At 47.0% G+C, this 14,353-nt stretch overlaps 2 protein-coding genes across 5 annotated transcripts in view; one reads left to right on the forward strand and one right to left on the reverse strand.

Annotated features, from left to right (window-relative positions):
- LOC119213884 (equilibrative nucleoside transporter 1-like) overlaps nt 1-1,567 on the forward strand; it is an 18,522-nt gene extending 16,955 nt beyond the window's left edge. For all 3 annotated transcript variants that reach the window (XM_062566418.1, XM_037465085.2, XM_037465086.2), the window contains 3 exons: nt 57-142; nt 699-898; nt 1,111-1,567. In XM_062566418.1, coding sequence (XP_062422402.1) covers nt 57-142; nt 699-898; nt 1,111-1,222 — 398 coding nt within the window. In that variant the 3' untranslated portion in view covers nt 1,223-1,567. The remainder of the gene's footprint in view (nt 1-56; nt 143-698; nt 899-1,110) is intronic.
- Nucleotides 1,553-14,117, reverse strand: atl2 (atlastin GTPase 2). 2 transcript variants are annotated; one of them, XM_037465084.2, is made up of 14 exons: nt 13,978-14,117; nt 10,119-10,276; nt 9,646-9,879; nt 7,398-7,529; nt 7,189-7,293; nt 7,042-7,092; nt 6,895-6,951; nt 6,624-6,716; nt 6,296-6,434; nt 6,074-6,201; nt 5,765-5,821; nt 5,618-5,689; nt 5,086-5,517; nt 1,553-4,014 (listed from the first exon to the last, which is right to left on the reverse strand). In XM_037465084.2, exons 1-14 carry the CDS (start codon nt 14,048-14,050, stop codon nt 3,895-3,897), a joined length of 1,851 nt encoding a protein of 616 aa, XP_037320981.2. In that variant the 5' UTR covers nt 14,051-14,117; the 3' UTR covers nt 1,553-3,894. The 2 variants fall into 2 exon arrangements, with proteins under 2 accessions (XP_037320981.2, XP_037320980.2); XM_037465083.2 differs by having other exon boundaries at nt 7,398-7,532.
- Between the last annotated feature and the right edge of the window lie 236 nt (nt 14,118-14,353).

Here is a 14,353-nt window from a genome sequence, read left to right on the forward strand (position 1 = left end):
ACAGAGTAGTTTGAGACGTTTCTTAGTAGCACCTTTTTGTCCTTCTTTCTCTGCAGAAACGTACTTCATCCCCGTGTCGTGTTTCCTCCTCTTCAACCTGATGGACTGGGCCGGCAGGAGCCTGACGGCCGTCTGCATGTGGGTGAGTGACTCGAGCTTTCCCTCCTCCTCCTGAGGTCTGGTCTTCCTCTCTGGACTCGGGGCTCAATTATTTATTTAGAACGCGTTTGCCTCACAGAGTCCATTTTAAAAGGAGTACATCCAAATATTTACTGTGATCCGTCATGTGACGGCGCTGCGATGAACGGACACACGAAAGGTTTACGCAGGAATAAATCACTGAGTCGGGAGGGGGGGGGGGAAACATAAGTCACTGAGGGGCTGGAGTGAAAATAAACAAGACAAAGGCTGCTCCTAAAATGAGGGGTTTGTTTTGGAAAAAAACTGTGTGTGTGTGTGTGTGTAAGAGAAAGGAATTTGGGGACAGAGGGGACTTTGAAGGTTATTGAACATCTGGGCATTTTCTGTTGTCAAGCTGCAGTGAATCTACGGTCTCATGGCTTCACTTTTTTTTTTTTTTCCCCCTCTTTGATTCGTCGAAAGTTCCCAGCCCAGATTTCTTTAAACACAAAATGACTCATTTACAAACGAGGGATCAAAGTCTGTCCCCGTGGTTGATGGTTCTCTCCCCCCCCCAGCCGGGTAAAGACAGCGTGGTGCTTCCTGTCATGGTGGGCCTGCGGCTAGTCTTCGTCCCCCTCTTCATGCTGTGCAACGTCCAGCCTCGTTACTACCTCCCCGTGTGGTTTGCCCACGACGCCTGGTACATCATCTTCATGATCGTCTTCGCCTTCTCCAACGGATACCTGGCCAGCCTCTGCATGTGCTTCGGACCCAAGTGAGGAAAAGCGCCGTGTACACATGAAGTGGAACTCCTTTTTAGATTTCCCCATTTCAAAAGTCTAGTTTCACAGTGGCATTCTGGGTAATGTAATTGCGGTTCTGGCATCGATGAGCCCTGCTCACCATAAACGAAGAACACGCAAACTGGTGTTGAACTTTGAACCACTGCTCCCTAACGAGTTTTGTCCCTGCGTTGTCTCCGTACAGGAAGGTGCCCGCGCATGAGGCGGAGACGGCGGGGGCCATCATGGCCTTCTTCCTGTCCCTCGGCTTGGCGCTGGGCGCCGGGATCTCCTTTGCTTTCCGGGCCATGATCTGAAGACTCCAGCAGACCCTCCCTCCCTCTCCTCCTCCGGTAGATGTAGATTAGAACCCCGCCCTAAAAACACTACGCCTGCCTTCACTTCAGTGGGGACAGCAGATCGGAGGACCCGTCTCATCCAGACAGTACAACCTGAAACATGTTACGCAATATTTAGTAGTATTCTTCCGAGCGCCGCTTAAACTCGATGCCGTTAATCCCGAGTTCAGAATGCAACCAGGTGACCAAAAACCAAATGTGTAAAGAACTCGTCGTGTCTTCCACCAGGAGCCTCATTAGTAACATATGATAGAACAATGTAGTTATGGGAAAATATACATTTGTGTGTAGTTTTTTTTTTTTTACATAAATGAGGCACTTAGGAACTCGCCTACATAACCATGTAAATGTTTACCGATCCTTAAAGGGACTCATCTTTTCACTTTTGACTGTTGCAGCTCTGATTAAGCCAAAAACATTAAGGCAACACTTTGAAGGGAGGGAATTAATAAGCAGTGTGTGTGTGTAAATTCAGTGATTGTAGGAGGAATCCTAAAAGGCGAGGTTTTAATCAGTGATCTGGGCCCCGAACTGCTGAACATCTTGGAGGGTAGATTTAGAATGAAGTCGCAACAGCATGGTTTATTTGAACAGATCATGTTGTTTTTTCCCCCAACATGAAGTTTTTATTTTGTCGTCCCAAAAATGTGCGGCAATGTATAATTGAAAGCACAAAAAATCTTAATTTGTAAATAACATTAGGAGACAAATTCCTCATTTGAACACATTTTCATAGAAGATTTGTTTTGTTCTTGATATGGAGATGAAACTCTGTGCCAGTCAGTGTTATATTTTTTTGCTTGAGTTTTACACTAAATACCTGTTCTGCGTACAGGGCTTGTGGCTTTTGCAGTTTAAACTTTTCCATTGTAAAATTAAACTATTTTTAAGAAACCAGCTCCTCCTGTTGGTCATTTATGGAAATTAACTCATTTCAGCGGCGGACAAAGGAAATCATGAACGCAAAACGGCTCTTTTCAGGAATGCGAATGTGCTCCCCAGCTGCACAATGCAGCAGATTGAGCAACTGAGAAAAAATCGGGTCCAAACACCGCAGGCGTAAATCCTAGAAATGAGACAAAAGGAGCCAAAGTAATTGAATTGATTTATTCAAAAATAAATTAGATACCTTTTATAAAGGCAAACAAGCTATGTCTCAGACCGGCTCGTCACAATCAGAATCCAGAGATTCACACCACGTGTCTATTAACATCCATCCATGAACTAGTGTAAACCCTTCAGCTATTCTTAAAACAGACCACAGATGGTTAAGTTGATCAAGAAAACAGCTGATTCACTAGGAAATGTATACAAAGTTTATTTAATCCAACGCGCTCGATTGGTTTACGTGATCACAGAAAGAGACTGGTGCTTGGGGTGAGAAATAATGGATAGAAACAAACTCTAGAAAAAGTTCAACATTTGAGCAATCTGATTTGTGCTGCACTCCTTTTCGGCCCTTAAATTTGAAGCAGCAGCCAGGTAGCTTAGCATAGAGGTGCCGAATGTTTTGCTCTATGCTTCGTGAATTTAAAAGTCAATTTGTCGGTTTTTGTGAGTCACACATTTCTATCTCTGTATATTCATCTCATGAGCGGCATACATTTAACTGACTCAAGAAAGCAGTTTAGCATATTTTCCCAGTTAAACTAATCCTTTAAAGATGTAACAGGAGCTTAACCTAGAAACAGAACATCTCAATGAAATAAGGCTTTCAGAACCAGGAGCAGCTTGACAAAGATGATGGGCCTCCCTGGCTACTTAACTAAAGACACCGTGGCTCTAAAATGCTGCTAGCTACTTTCATGCTACGACACAGTAGCTCTTAACACCATGCAGAGGGTAAAACATTAGCCCTAACTTTAAAAACACATCAGCTGAGAAGCTCGAGGCTCCCTACAGTTCTCTTCAGAATTACCATCACAAAATACTAAAGGGAAGAAAGACGCCTGGAAGCAGCTGGAGCCCAGCGTGGGCTCGAGTCACATGGCTAACGCTCACCGAGACAAACCGAATGAATGATTGGAGACAGGAAGGAGATCTAGTAGGAAGTCGAAAGGTTCTTTACAGTTCAGATTCCCCCGGGACGATCACCTCGTCCAATTCATTCCCTGATTGTGCTGAAACTACTGAACTACTCCACGAGTCACTTGTGCTTTTTGGGGAAAGGTGAATAAACGGCCTGAAGAGAAAGAAAACCGAGCTCGTCTCACTCGTAAGACGAAACAGGTTAAATGCACAGAAAGTGTGTGTCAGTTTTCCCTGAATTGCAGCTCAATCCTGAAGCGAGTGCAGTCCGCTTACAGCATAGGTGTGTGTGTGTGTGTGTGTGTGTGTGTTTGTGAGCCTACAACAATAGATCACAGCATGGCACATTGAAGATGAAGGTCCTTCAGCTCCAGTTTTGGCTTCTCTCCTGCTGCTGCTGCTGCTTTGAGGCACTGGGGGGCGATGAAGAGCAGGGCAGCTCCACCACAGCCAACAGAGGAGGAAGCCATGAGGTGGGGTGGGGGTAAAAGGGGGTCAGCTTTGGTGTTGAACTAGTTCCACAGTTCTAGGATTGGACACATTGAGCGGTGGGGGGAGCATGATGAACATGACGGGGGGATGAGGAGGGGGGGGGGGGGGCATCAGCGAGTCTTTAACTTGTAGGAGTCTTTAGCTTGTTCTGTCAAGCTGGCTTTGATGGAGTTAACCACCGTCTGTCGGACCTTGTCTTCCATATAATGTTCACTTAGTGGCTTCAAGATCTGCACGAGAAGAGACACAAAGAGGGAGAACATGAGAACATGTGTTAAGGCCTCTATAAAACAGGGGGGGGGGAAGACACTGAAATAAAGAAGGTCAGGGAGGTAAATTAAATAAACCAGAACTCAAAGTGGTCAGGGAAAACAACGCAAGGGAAATAAAGAAAAAAGAAAATAAGAAAAAATGGAATCTGGCATTCAAGATTATTAACAACCGTTGGGGCATCTTTGAGATCCTGAGACAGTTCTGTCCCTCGAGGTCCAGGTACGTTCACTGAAGCTCGAGGTCCAGGAGTTGAAGTAGAACAATCCAGCACCATTGGACTGAAACTCAAGCATCGAAAAGCCAGCAAACTGCAGGAGCTTTTGTGTAAAGGAAAAGTTCTACAGTCTGTAAACCCGGTCGGCAGCTAGTTCATCTTCTTGTTGTTGTTGTGGAGAGGAGACAGAGCGCTGAGTCCCAGCGGGGACGAAGAGACGAGCGAGACGGGCCGAGCCGAGCGGCTACTGACAGGCGGCGAAAGTTTGGAAAGCACCTGAGAGGACAGCAGGGAGGAACGGGAGAGTTAAAACGGGGAAGGTGACAGACGGGAAGACTGAAAGGGGGAGGAGTCAATCCAATCCAGATGTTTGGGGAAGAAATTAAGAGAAAAAAAATTAAATTAAAAAAAAGAATAGATGAGAAAACTGGGTAGATGTTGAACCGAAGAAAAAGAAAACTGGGAAGTACGGAATGGAAATGTTGACCAGCAGGCAGAAGAGGAAAGGAACCTGTCTGCAGAGAGGGAGGAAGGAGGAAGAGGTCAAAGGAGACATGAAACTACAAATAAACGAGGAACCCAGAGCCGAGGCCGCAGGACAACTGATGGGGCGAATAAAAGAAGGTGGTTTAAGGGTTTGTGAGACGGGACGATGGAGCGTGAAGACAATCGTGAACATAAGGAAAAAAACGGAAGGATCCTAATTTTTCTGGGTTTAAATGCTGTGACTTGTCACAAAATACACAGTTACGCACACGCTTCCTCTGTTCCTGTTTGAACATTTCAAACGAACCACTTCCTGTCGACGACCCACCTGTTCCCACAGCGTCTCGGCCACCAGATCGATCATCGTCCCCACCTCCCGGAACTCTCCGGAGAACTTCACGTAGGCCCAGGCGCAGAGCGACAGCAGCGCCACGCCCATGGCCAGGTTGGCCAGCGACGCCAAGGCGCTCAGGCCGACGAAGCCCGTCACGCCGGACGCCACGTAGGTGACGAACATGACGGCGAAGAGCGTGGCGGGCGTGCGCGCCGTGTGGAAGATGTTCTTGCCGTCGTTGTGCCTGGAGAAGTTCCCGTAGGCCTCGTCCAGCTCCGCCTCCAGCTGGCTCTGGTAGCGCTGGCAGAACTCCTCGCCGCCCATCTTCTTCACGGAGCGGAAGTGACCCACCGAGTGCTCGCGGAACTCCTCGTGGCAGCGCTCCAGGTCGGCCGGGGCGATGTACGGCTGGTCCCCGCCGCAGACCTGAGAGGAGGGAAGGGGGGGGAGGGAGGGAGGGAGGGAGCGTTAGCGAGGGGTCATCTTGCAAGAATTCACGATGGCCGGGAGTCTGGCGCGTCCTCACCAGCTCCATGCTCTTGCCGTACATGTCTTTGGCGCCCGCCACAGCGGTCAGGTTGTTGGCTTCTGCGGTCGCCTGACAGACAGGAGCGAACCGTGAGAGTCAAGATCAGAACTAAAGGAGGGCGGAGCCATACTTCACGAGACAAACCTGCAGCATGGACTTTGGGTGAGGCAGCTCCTCCCCCTGGTAGATCTTTATGTAGGACTGCAAGGAAGGTAACATAAGTTAGTCACACCACTGCCTCCATGTAATATGAAGCCATATTTAATTATATGCAAGCAGGACACACCTGTCACCTGTCCATTCAGTTACTAAATAAATTTTAAAGCTTTGTGAGCTCATATTAGAGGGCAGAAAAACGACAAGAGTGTCTTTAAAGAAAGAAGGGAGAAAAACTGTTTTGTTCCTTTTATCTGTGTGAAAAGCACCGGACTGAAATGAAATAAAATGCAGCACCTTGAAGTACTCCAGGAGGTCTCTGCAGGTGACTTTGTTGCCTCCGATCTCCTTCACCACCAGGCGTTCTGGGGCCAAGAGGAGAGGCACCAGCTTGGCCAGAGCCTTCTTAAAATCCCCATTGATGTCTGAAAAACACACAACACACACACACATGTCGGACCGCCCTCTGACTGCAGCGCGCTTCCGCCCTCTGAGTCCTTAACGTTCCCGTCTCCTCACCTTTCAGCCGGCCGTCAAAGTAGGGGTTGGTGGCCACCTTGAGGCCCGGGTGGGGCAGCAGGAAGCAGCCGATGTTGGAGAAGCAGGAGTGGACGTGCTTCCTCACGTTCTGCAGCTCCTCGTGTTGGTTCTGCTTCACCTGAGTTTGGCGGACAACAGTTGACTCAAAGGGAAAGCGTGTGTGCTTCCAGGCGGTGAGATACGCGGTTGTGAAAGAGCTGTGGTGCATCTCGCAGGAGCAGCGAGTGATCTGCTGCGTCGATTTCTCAAACTATGTGCAGGAATTTCTGGGTGGTAAAATACTTCCAGTAGCCACAAAGATTCTCACCTGTAGTCTTTTCTCCAGGAAGTCGTTGCCTCCTTCCAGTCCGTAGTCGTGTTCATAAGGATAACACCAGTCCCGGATCAGAAACATCAGTGACTGAGCGGCGGACATCACAAACACAGAGAAACAGAAATGGTCATTGACCACATGGTTACGTTACTATTTTGACTGGTCTATATGTTTCCTCAACTATACAATTCAATAGGATTCTACAAACATGATGCACGTTTAAGACTATAAAGCATCAAGGACTACATGCATGTTCAATCAGTACCTGGAAAGGCTTCAGGTAGATCTCTTCCATTGCCAGGCGGCCATATTCTGTGAAAAGCTAAAGAGGGAAACAAAATGATGATGAGCTAAAAGGAGCCTCTGTAGCCTTTGGTACTGGTTTTTCTCAACAAGGAGGAGCGACACCAACCTGCAGATGCTGCAGGTCGTCCTCCTGGATGTTCTGGGAGAGGTTGTACACCTGCAAACACAAGGTGAGGCATGATGGTCGGGACAATTAAAAAGGAAGCAAACGGCGGGTCCTCCACCAGCCAAGACGAATGCTCGGAAGCCTCACTTGCACAGAGCTGGTCATGGTGCTGAGGGCGAACACGGTGGCACAGTCCTTGATGGTGGACTGGCTGTCGAACGCTCCCTGAGTGTCGACGAGGAGCACGGCAACCTGTTGAGAGATACGCCAGCTGTAAAGCGCCGCCCGACCGGAGGGCTACAGATGTGACAGATGTTTACACCATGAGCTTCAATCGGGGGCCGTTTGCCGCCTACCTTGCTGCCATCGGGCTTGTCGACCACAAAGACTTCGCTCCAGATCTGAATTCCCGTGGTTTCCCTCTCGCAGCCTCCTCTCCAGCTGAAGCCGGTCAGGGGCTCGTCGTCGCCTCCCATCCACGACTTGCCCTGCTGGGAAAGGAGGAAGGGAAAGGAGACGAGGGTAGGAAAGGAGGAGAGGAAAGATAAAATAGGTGGGAGGTAGGGGGGAGCAAGAGGAGAATCCACATGGATTGAAGAGGTTAGATGAGACATGAGGTATGCGTTGTGATCATATTACCACCTTTTCTTTTTTTAAGAGGAGCGGCAAGGAAAGAATTGTTATCGGAAACGTTATCGGAAAAGTAGGGAGATTATTACACTTGAGCAAAGGTCTGTTCTCCCGTTTATTCTTGATAGTGGATCATTTAATCCACGTGAAGTTGCACCGTCCTCATGATTCAAGGTCTGATTAAGAGGAGTCTCTCACTGAAACAAGACCACGTGACAGCACAAAGCCTCAAATGGAGTATGAAGGCCAAAAGAAAACATGGGATTTGCTGTAATGTTTATCCTTCAGACTAGGGCTGCACAGTATACCGGTACAAGACCTCCCTGTGGAATGAATTTCTCACATACCGTTCATACTGGTGTTAAATTGCTTTTCGGCAGGCGGCAGGTTTTATTTTTCATACGTTCGGGCAGTCGGAGCTAGTTGTCTTACGTGTGTTGAGATTGAGTCATGGTTATAACTTTATAAAAACAATGAATAACCCACAACAAACTCTTTAACAAGGTAAAAGACCACGACACAATCTGTAACACTAATAAAATGACCCCGCCAAACTGCATGCTGGGTACAGCTCACAACAAAAAGTAACTCTGTTGCTACATGAAAACACGTAAAAGAGCGACACAGGAGGACGACGAGAGACCAGAGATGCACCAACACAACTTGTGAGAGGAGCTGCGTCCGTTTGCCAGCGAGCGGCGAACAGCTGTTCGGGTAGCGGTCGTTTTCGGGGTCAATGAATTAATGTGTTTACAACAAACAATACCGGCAGAATGTTTCTTAATAACATGATATGGATTTTTGGCCATGCCGTGCAGCCCAACTTTAGACTAGTTTTTTTTTTTTTTTACAGATCACTAAAAGTTGCTCATCCAAAATAAAGTTGAAAGCTGCACATGGGGACCTTGTTATTTATTTATTTTTTCCAGCTGACGCTCCGGAGATCCCTGGTCCACAAACAGGAAACACCTAAACAAGCCTCATCTGACAAGCAAATAACTGATTTGCAAGTCAAGCTACGCAGGAACACAGATTGTGTACGATATGTGCAGAGATCTCTCGACAGAGCAGGTTATGAATATATGCTACATATATACTCAGCTGCAGGCCAACAGACACTAACCAACACACAACTTCTGGATGTAACTGAATATCAAGAACCACAGTCTGGAGAAACAATAGCAGCATTCAGGGCCAGACGTGAGCGTCTGGTCCGACTCGCATGAATGACCACGTTCACAACAGCTGGGAGAGAAACCTCCCCGGCTCGTCTTTAAGTGCGTCTTAGTGTGCGTGCGGTTGAGTGTAAGGTGATCCCGGCCACTCGTCAAGGACTAGTTGTTGTTGAGACAAACAGTTGTTGGATTGATGAGCTCAAGTGTGTGTGTGTGTGTGTGTGTGTGTTGAACCTCATGGTGTTTTTCTTTTTTTTAAAGGATGTCATTTCAATGGCCAGCAACCACGCAGGCAAATCAGGCACATTGGACTGAAACTCTTTATTGTTTTCTCTTGTTCTCAAACGATCAGCTAAGTACGGGTAAATTAACCTTCCCAGGAGGCTACCCGCATTGATGCAAATTGCTGCGCCGTCTTAGTCACCCGGGCGAGTCAGTTTCTTCGGGATGAGCCCCGACAGGACGCACTCGTCACTTGGAGACACCCATACCAGTATCCGTTGTACTCGCTCACCCAGACCTGTTTTCACAAGCCCTATTGTCTGTGAACTTTACACAATATTAAAGCGAGGGGAATATTGAGGCGTTTCATGTTCACTGGTTCTTGTGAACACACCATGAGCAACTAATCCAAGTTCATATTTAAATAAATTTTCCTTTTTAATACTTCACTGGATCCACTTTCATCCAACTTCTCTTTTCCAGCGTGTAAATTATATTTAAGACCATCCCGGTTGTTATAAAGTTGTGATCAGTGCATGCATGAATTAAAGATGTTTATGAACGACTTGGGTCTCACCTGACTGTGCATGTAGCGCAGCATGAAGTCCAGCAGGAAGGACTTGCCCTTGCGGAAGGCGCCGGCCACAGACACCACCACCACGTTCAGGTCCTTCACGTGGTCCTGCAGCAGGATCCTCTCCAGCGCCGCGGCGTCCAGCTCAAAGCTGTGCTCATCCTCGTTGGCCAGGACCACCTGGATGGGCCTGGCCGCCTCATCTTTCACCTCCACCTCATTCTCCTCCTCCACGGTCTGAAGACACAAGTTAGCGATCCATCAGTGAGGAAAGCATTCAGGTCGTAACAATGACGAACAAGCAGCTTTTGCAGAGGAAACAGGGAACTGAGAAAACCAAAGCTGAGATCAGCAATCAGACCGCGGGGGGGGGGGGGGGGGGCTGAAGAAAGGAGTCTGATTCAGCAGCAGCTAGAATGCAACAACTTTTGAAATGTAAAATACACAAAATGGCATGAAGTACAACAACAGTTTACCTCTCCTTCCAGAAACTCATCAGAGGAGGGGGTGAGGCGGGCATTTTTGCCCGGGTTCGAGGGGGCGGTACGCGGGGTCTCCTCCGGGCCCCCGGACTTAGCCAGAGGGGTCTTCAGGTTGTGCCGAAAAGGGGGGACATCTTCCACACCACTCAAGCCTTTAGACACACCCGGACACAGTGGAGACAGACAGGTCACATTCCACTGGTTAGATAACATCCTGCTGCGTGCAGACAACGGGCACAAAGCGAGAAGGAGGCGCCGCATGTAGAGGTTTATGTGGTAGGATCCAAAAAAAGCCCCCGGTTTGATCCTCATAAGTTTGTTACGAGGGGTTTAAGAGAAGCTGAACTCAACCCACCACACGCGGCCATATTGTAGATCTTTCCAGCATTCTCTTCTGGGCTAAATACATTCACCCACTCGGGTCTGCCCATCCAGGTCAAGCTCAAAAATAGCCGTGTGCTGAAAATCGAAAAAGGGCCAGCAAAAAAAAAAAGTTAGTGGGGCAGCGTTGTCATATTCTTCTTCTGAGCCAGTTTCTTTGAAAGCGTTTCCTTTAGATTGATGTTGCCTCCACAACGGGAAAGTCACAGCGTGGAGTACAAGCAAGCGTGCTGAACCACAAACTGCGATGGCTGCAGACGAGTAGCTCCCATTGGCAGTATTCCACACTGTAAAATGACAACAGTCTACTTTTCACAGCCCTAAATACTTTAGCTGACTAGGGCTGCATTTCCAAAGGATAATCTAATCCAATGAAAGGGTTGTTTACCATTTAGTTTTCAGACCCCCAAAAATAAATTTGCTTGAACAAACATTTATATTATGACTATTAAAAGTTTCCTGATTATTTGCTTTAGGCTGAAGTAAATATTTTTGCCCATCTGTTGCAGGTAGAAAATGAATCCCTGGTGTAGGATTAATACGATCTATTGGCCACATGCCCGACAACAAACCGGTAGGGTCACTAGCATTAGTCGTTGCTCATTCAAATATTTTAAATGGCTCGCCATCCACAATCAAATGAGCACAACCCATCCCTTCGATTCATTCTATAAAACCCAAGGAGACAGCTTCAAGTTTCCGATCGCACACGACAACGAGAAGCATCTTACCTCAACATTTTACAATCAGCGAGCCATTTGTTTCATCTTAAATGTTGATAATTATCGAAAAGGTAGAGTTAAATATGAAAGTCCTGAGGTGGCTATCCGTAGTCAAGTACTTCAGGAGATAAGTCATTTTCATCTGCCGGTCCCAGGACCCGGTCACCAGTGGAAAAAAAACAGATCAATAAAGCACTATCTGACTTTTACTCCCTATCAGCTGCCTCAAATATTAAACCAACGTCAGGATTGTGCCGATGTTCAAGGTCGACTTTTTCAACACTCATTCTGTGTGATTTTCTTCCAAACTTCAGAGTAGAATATACATCTCAGTTATTATAATATGTGTTTCCCCCCCCCCCACACACACATTTTATTTTAAATATACAAGTGGTGGTAATGGCATTTCTGAATCCAGGGACCAGCACCGGAGGAGGAGGTCCTCCCGCAGGAGGACAACTGGAAATGGGGCATCCACAAGATCTACCGAGTGTCGCCGCAAATCCCCAAACGAAAAGCAGCCATGTTCACACATGGAGTCCAGAGCAGCTCTCAGCGGGCCGAAGTGGAAGAGGGGACCCACACAAAGACACTATTCTGCCTGGACCACGGCGGAGGACCCTGTGGTGCCGCACAACGTGTGAAGCTGGTGAAAACTTGTTATCTTTGCCCTTATAAACACTAGCATGAAGCGTCCTTCGCCTCGGCTCGCAGAAAAAACAAGGGCAGAACTAAACTCAGCTGCATTACCTCTTATCTTGTGACTGAGCAGATGTACACGGGCCTATACACCTTTAATCTGCAGCGCTTGCACTAAAACACACAAAGTTATTGTGGGGTAAGAGGGGTTTTGTGTAGTGCGTCACGTGTATACAAGTGTGGGTCTATCTTTAACCGCGCATGGCGAGAGTGGAGTGCAAGCTAGTCCCAGGTATCAGCTCTGTCTGAGGACACGCCGATAAGTTCACGGACCACTTCACCGCACCGACCGTTTGAGAAATGGGAGCCTTTCTACGTCCTCGAAGAGAATCAACTCCAGGTTTTTAAAAAGGAGGTGTGGTTTGATAAAGGAATGAAGACCACAACAAACCTTTGGGAAAGAAGAATAACATCTCACATTTGGATTGTACGACTGTTTGACAATTTTCAACTGTTGCAAAGACTAATTTCTAATGCCAGAGCATCTGAGGCAGGGTTTCAACACACGCTTTTCAGTCAGGCGACACTTTAAAATGATTTGGAACACAAATCTCTAAAGTGACCACTTGCAATCATCATATGTCAAGACAACAACACTGCAGAGCGGACAAATTATCCACCGCAGTCTATTAGGATGCAGTTACACTGACTTCCATTCACACGGCCAGACAACCTGACACGGCCTCCCTGGACAAGAGTCAAAGGGGGGGTGAGGGGGGGGGGGGAACAAATGTTCAAACGCAACAGGCCGATTGGAAGTCAGCGAGGACAAAGTGCAGGTTTAAGAGCAGCCGCAGTCGGTGAGTGTTGTTTCCACAGAGTTAGCCGGTCTGTATGAAAGCAGACATAAAGGTCAGTTCGTATCTCAGCGATGAACCTTGAGGAGACTGAAAATCTACCGTTGGCTTACGAGTCTTTGCCAGGTTGAGAGAAACGTTACAATAACAGCAGGTGTGCTGTAAAATCGCTGTGGCAAAAAGGAAGGGATATTGTTTCTTTCGTTTAGCGGGAAAAACATAATCTCTCAATTGGATTATTTTCTCAATCGAGTAACTGTTTGATTTATTTATTTTTAATCAAAACAATAGCTTTGTTAATGTTAAAAAACACTGGTCACAAGTTCTGAGATCCAATGGTTATATTTTCAAATGTGTTATTTTATCCGACCAACAAATAAAAGCAGTTTAAATAGCTCATCAAACTCGTTGCTGTTTATTTTTGCCAACTTTTCGTCACTCAACTCCATTCAAACAAGATTTCTCCCAATAAATCATATTCAAATAAAGCACTGTTTTCAGATCAAAACCTCGATCCATATATATATTTAAATCACACGCATGTTTAAAGTTAATAAAGATTCGAAGAACAATGACCATGGGTTACTTGCTTTTAATTATTGTGATTAATAATTCCAGTAAAATTCCCTCACGTTGTATTAAGTTATGTTCAGAAGGCGACACCGGCCTCGCGGAACCGAACAGACTAATAATAGACTTTTTAAAAATACCCGAGTTAATTGTGCCCGGGAGGAGATTAACGTGTTGCGTTTAACGCTGATTTAGTTGGGACTGAACAGAAGACGGGAGAAAGCCGGGGGGGGGGGGGGGGGCACAGGTGAAATTGGCGGCCGGGACGGAGCAACGAGCGGACAGGTGTTGCGGATAATTTCAGTCTCGGGCAAGTTGGATAGGCAAACGTTTTCAGTTTCAAGTTAACAAGGGGAAAACCCGTTACGACGAAGCAAAAGCACACGCTGGCAACATGTTTTCTACCACAAAGTGATTTTAAACCCAACTTGCCCGTGTTAACACTATGTTCGCGAACTTCCTTTTGAGGCGGCACGTTCTGAAAGGGGTCACCACATTTTCCGCGACACCGCGGGGTCCCCAACTCAAAACAGAAGCTAACGGGGGAAAGCGAGTTTTCCCCTTTTAGAAAGACAAAGAGTGGCGAAGCAAACAACGAGTCCACCTGTTAACCCCCCTGCTTCTCACACTCCTCGTTCAATCGATTGGCACACGTCCGCTGGACAAGACCGAACACCGGGTTACCTTCGTCAATGCTTCGCTTTTTGCAGTTGGGCTCGAAGACACTTCTGCTCCTCAAACCGCTCACCTCCGCCATCTTGGTCAACTGAATTCAAACGCGTGTGACGTCACAGGAGCTTTTTTTCCCCCCTCCCCTCTCACGCTGTCTGCCGCCGCGAGGCCGCTGCAAAACAAGAGAGCCGAACTAGAACTCCGCTTGTTATAATATAATATAATAAATATAATAAGTATAAAAAGGATGATATTTTCAATACACGTGCAATACACTTCCTTGCGTTGAGACTTGTCTGTTTCAAATGATATGGAAAGTTTATATACACAACTCTTTGCACTACTTTATTATTTTTTACAACATACAGAAGTCTGACTTATAAACATT

Source organism: Pungitius pungitius, chromosome 13, assembly GCF_949316345.1.
Source record: "Pungitius pungitius chromosome 13, fPunPun2.1, whole genome shotgun sequence".
NCBI lineage: Eukaryota > Metazoa > Chordata > Actinopteri > Perciformes > Gasterosteidae > Pungitius > Pungitius pungitius.

Coding starts and splice junctions, on each gene's coding strand:
- atl2 (XM_037465083.2), bottom strand. CDS start 14,050: ATGGCGGAGGTGAGCGGTTTGAGGAGCAGAAGTGTCTTCGAGCCCAAC. Junction 7,533..9,645: donor TGCGCTACATGCACAGTCAG/GTGAGACCCAAG, acceptor CTCCTTTCCCAG/CAGGGCAAGTCGTGGATGGG. Junction 7,294..7,397: donor ACAAGCCCGATGGCAGCAAG/GTAGGCGGCAAA, acceptor ATCTCTCAACAG/GTTGCCGTGCTCCTCGTCGA.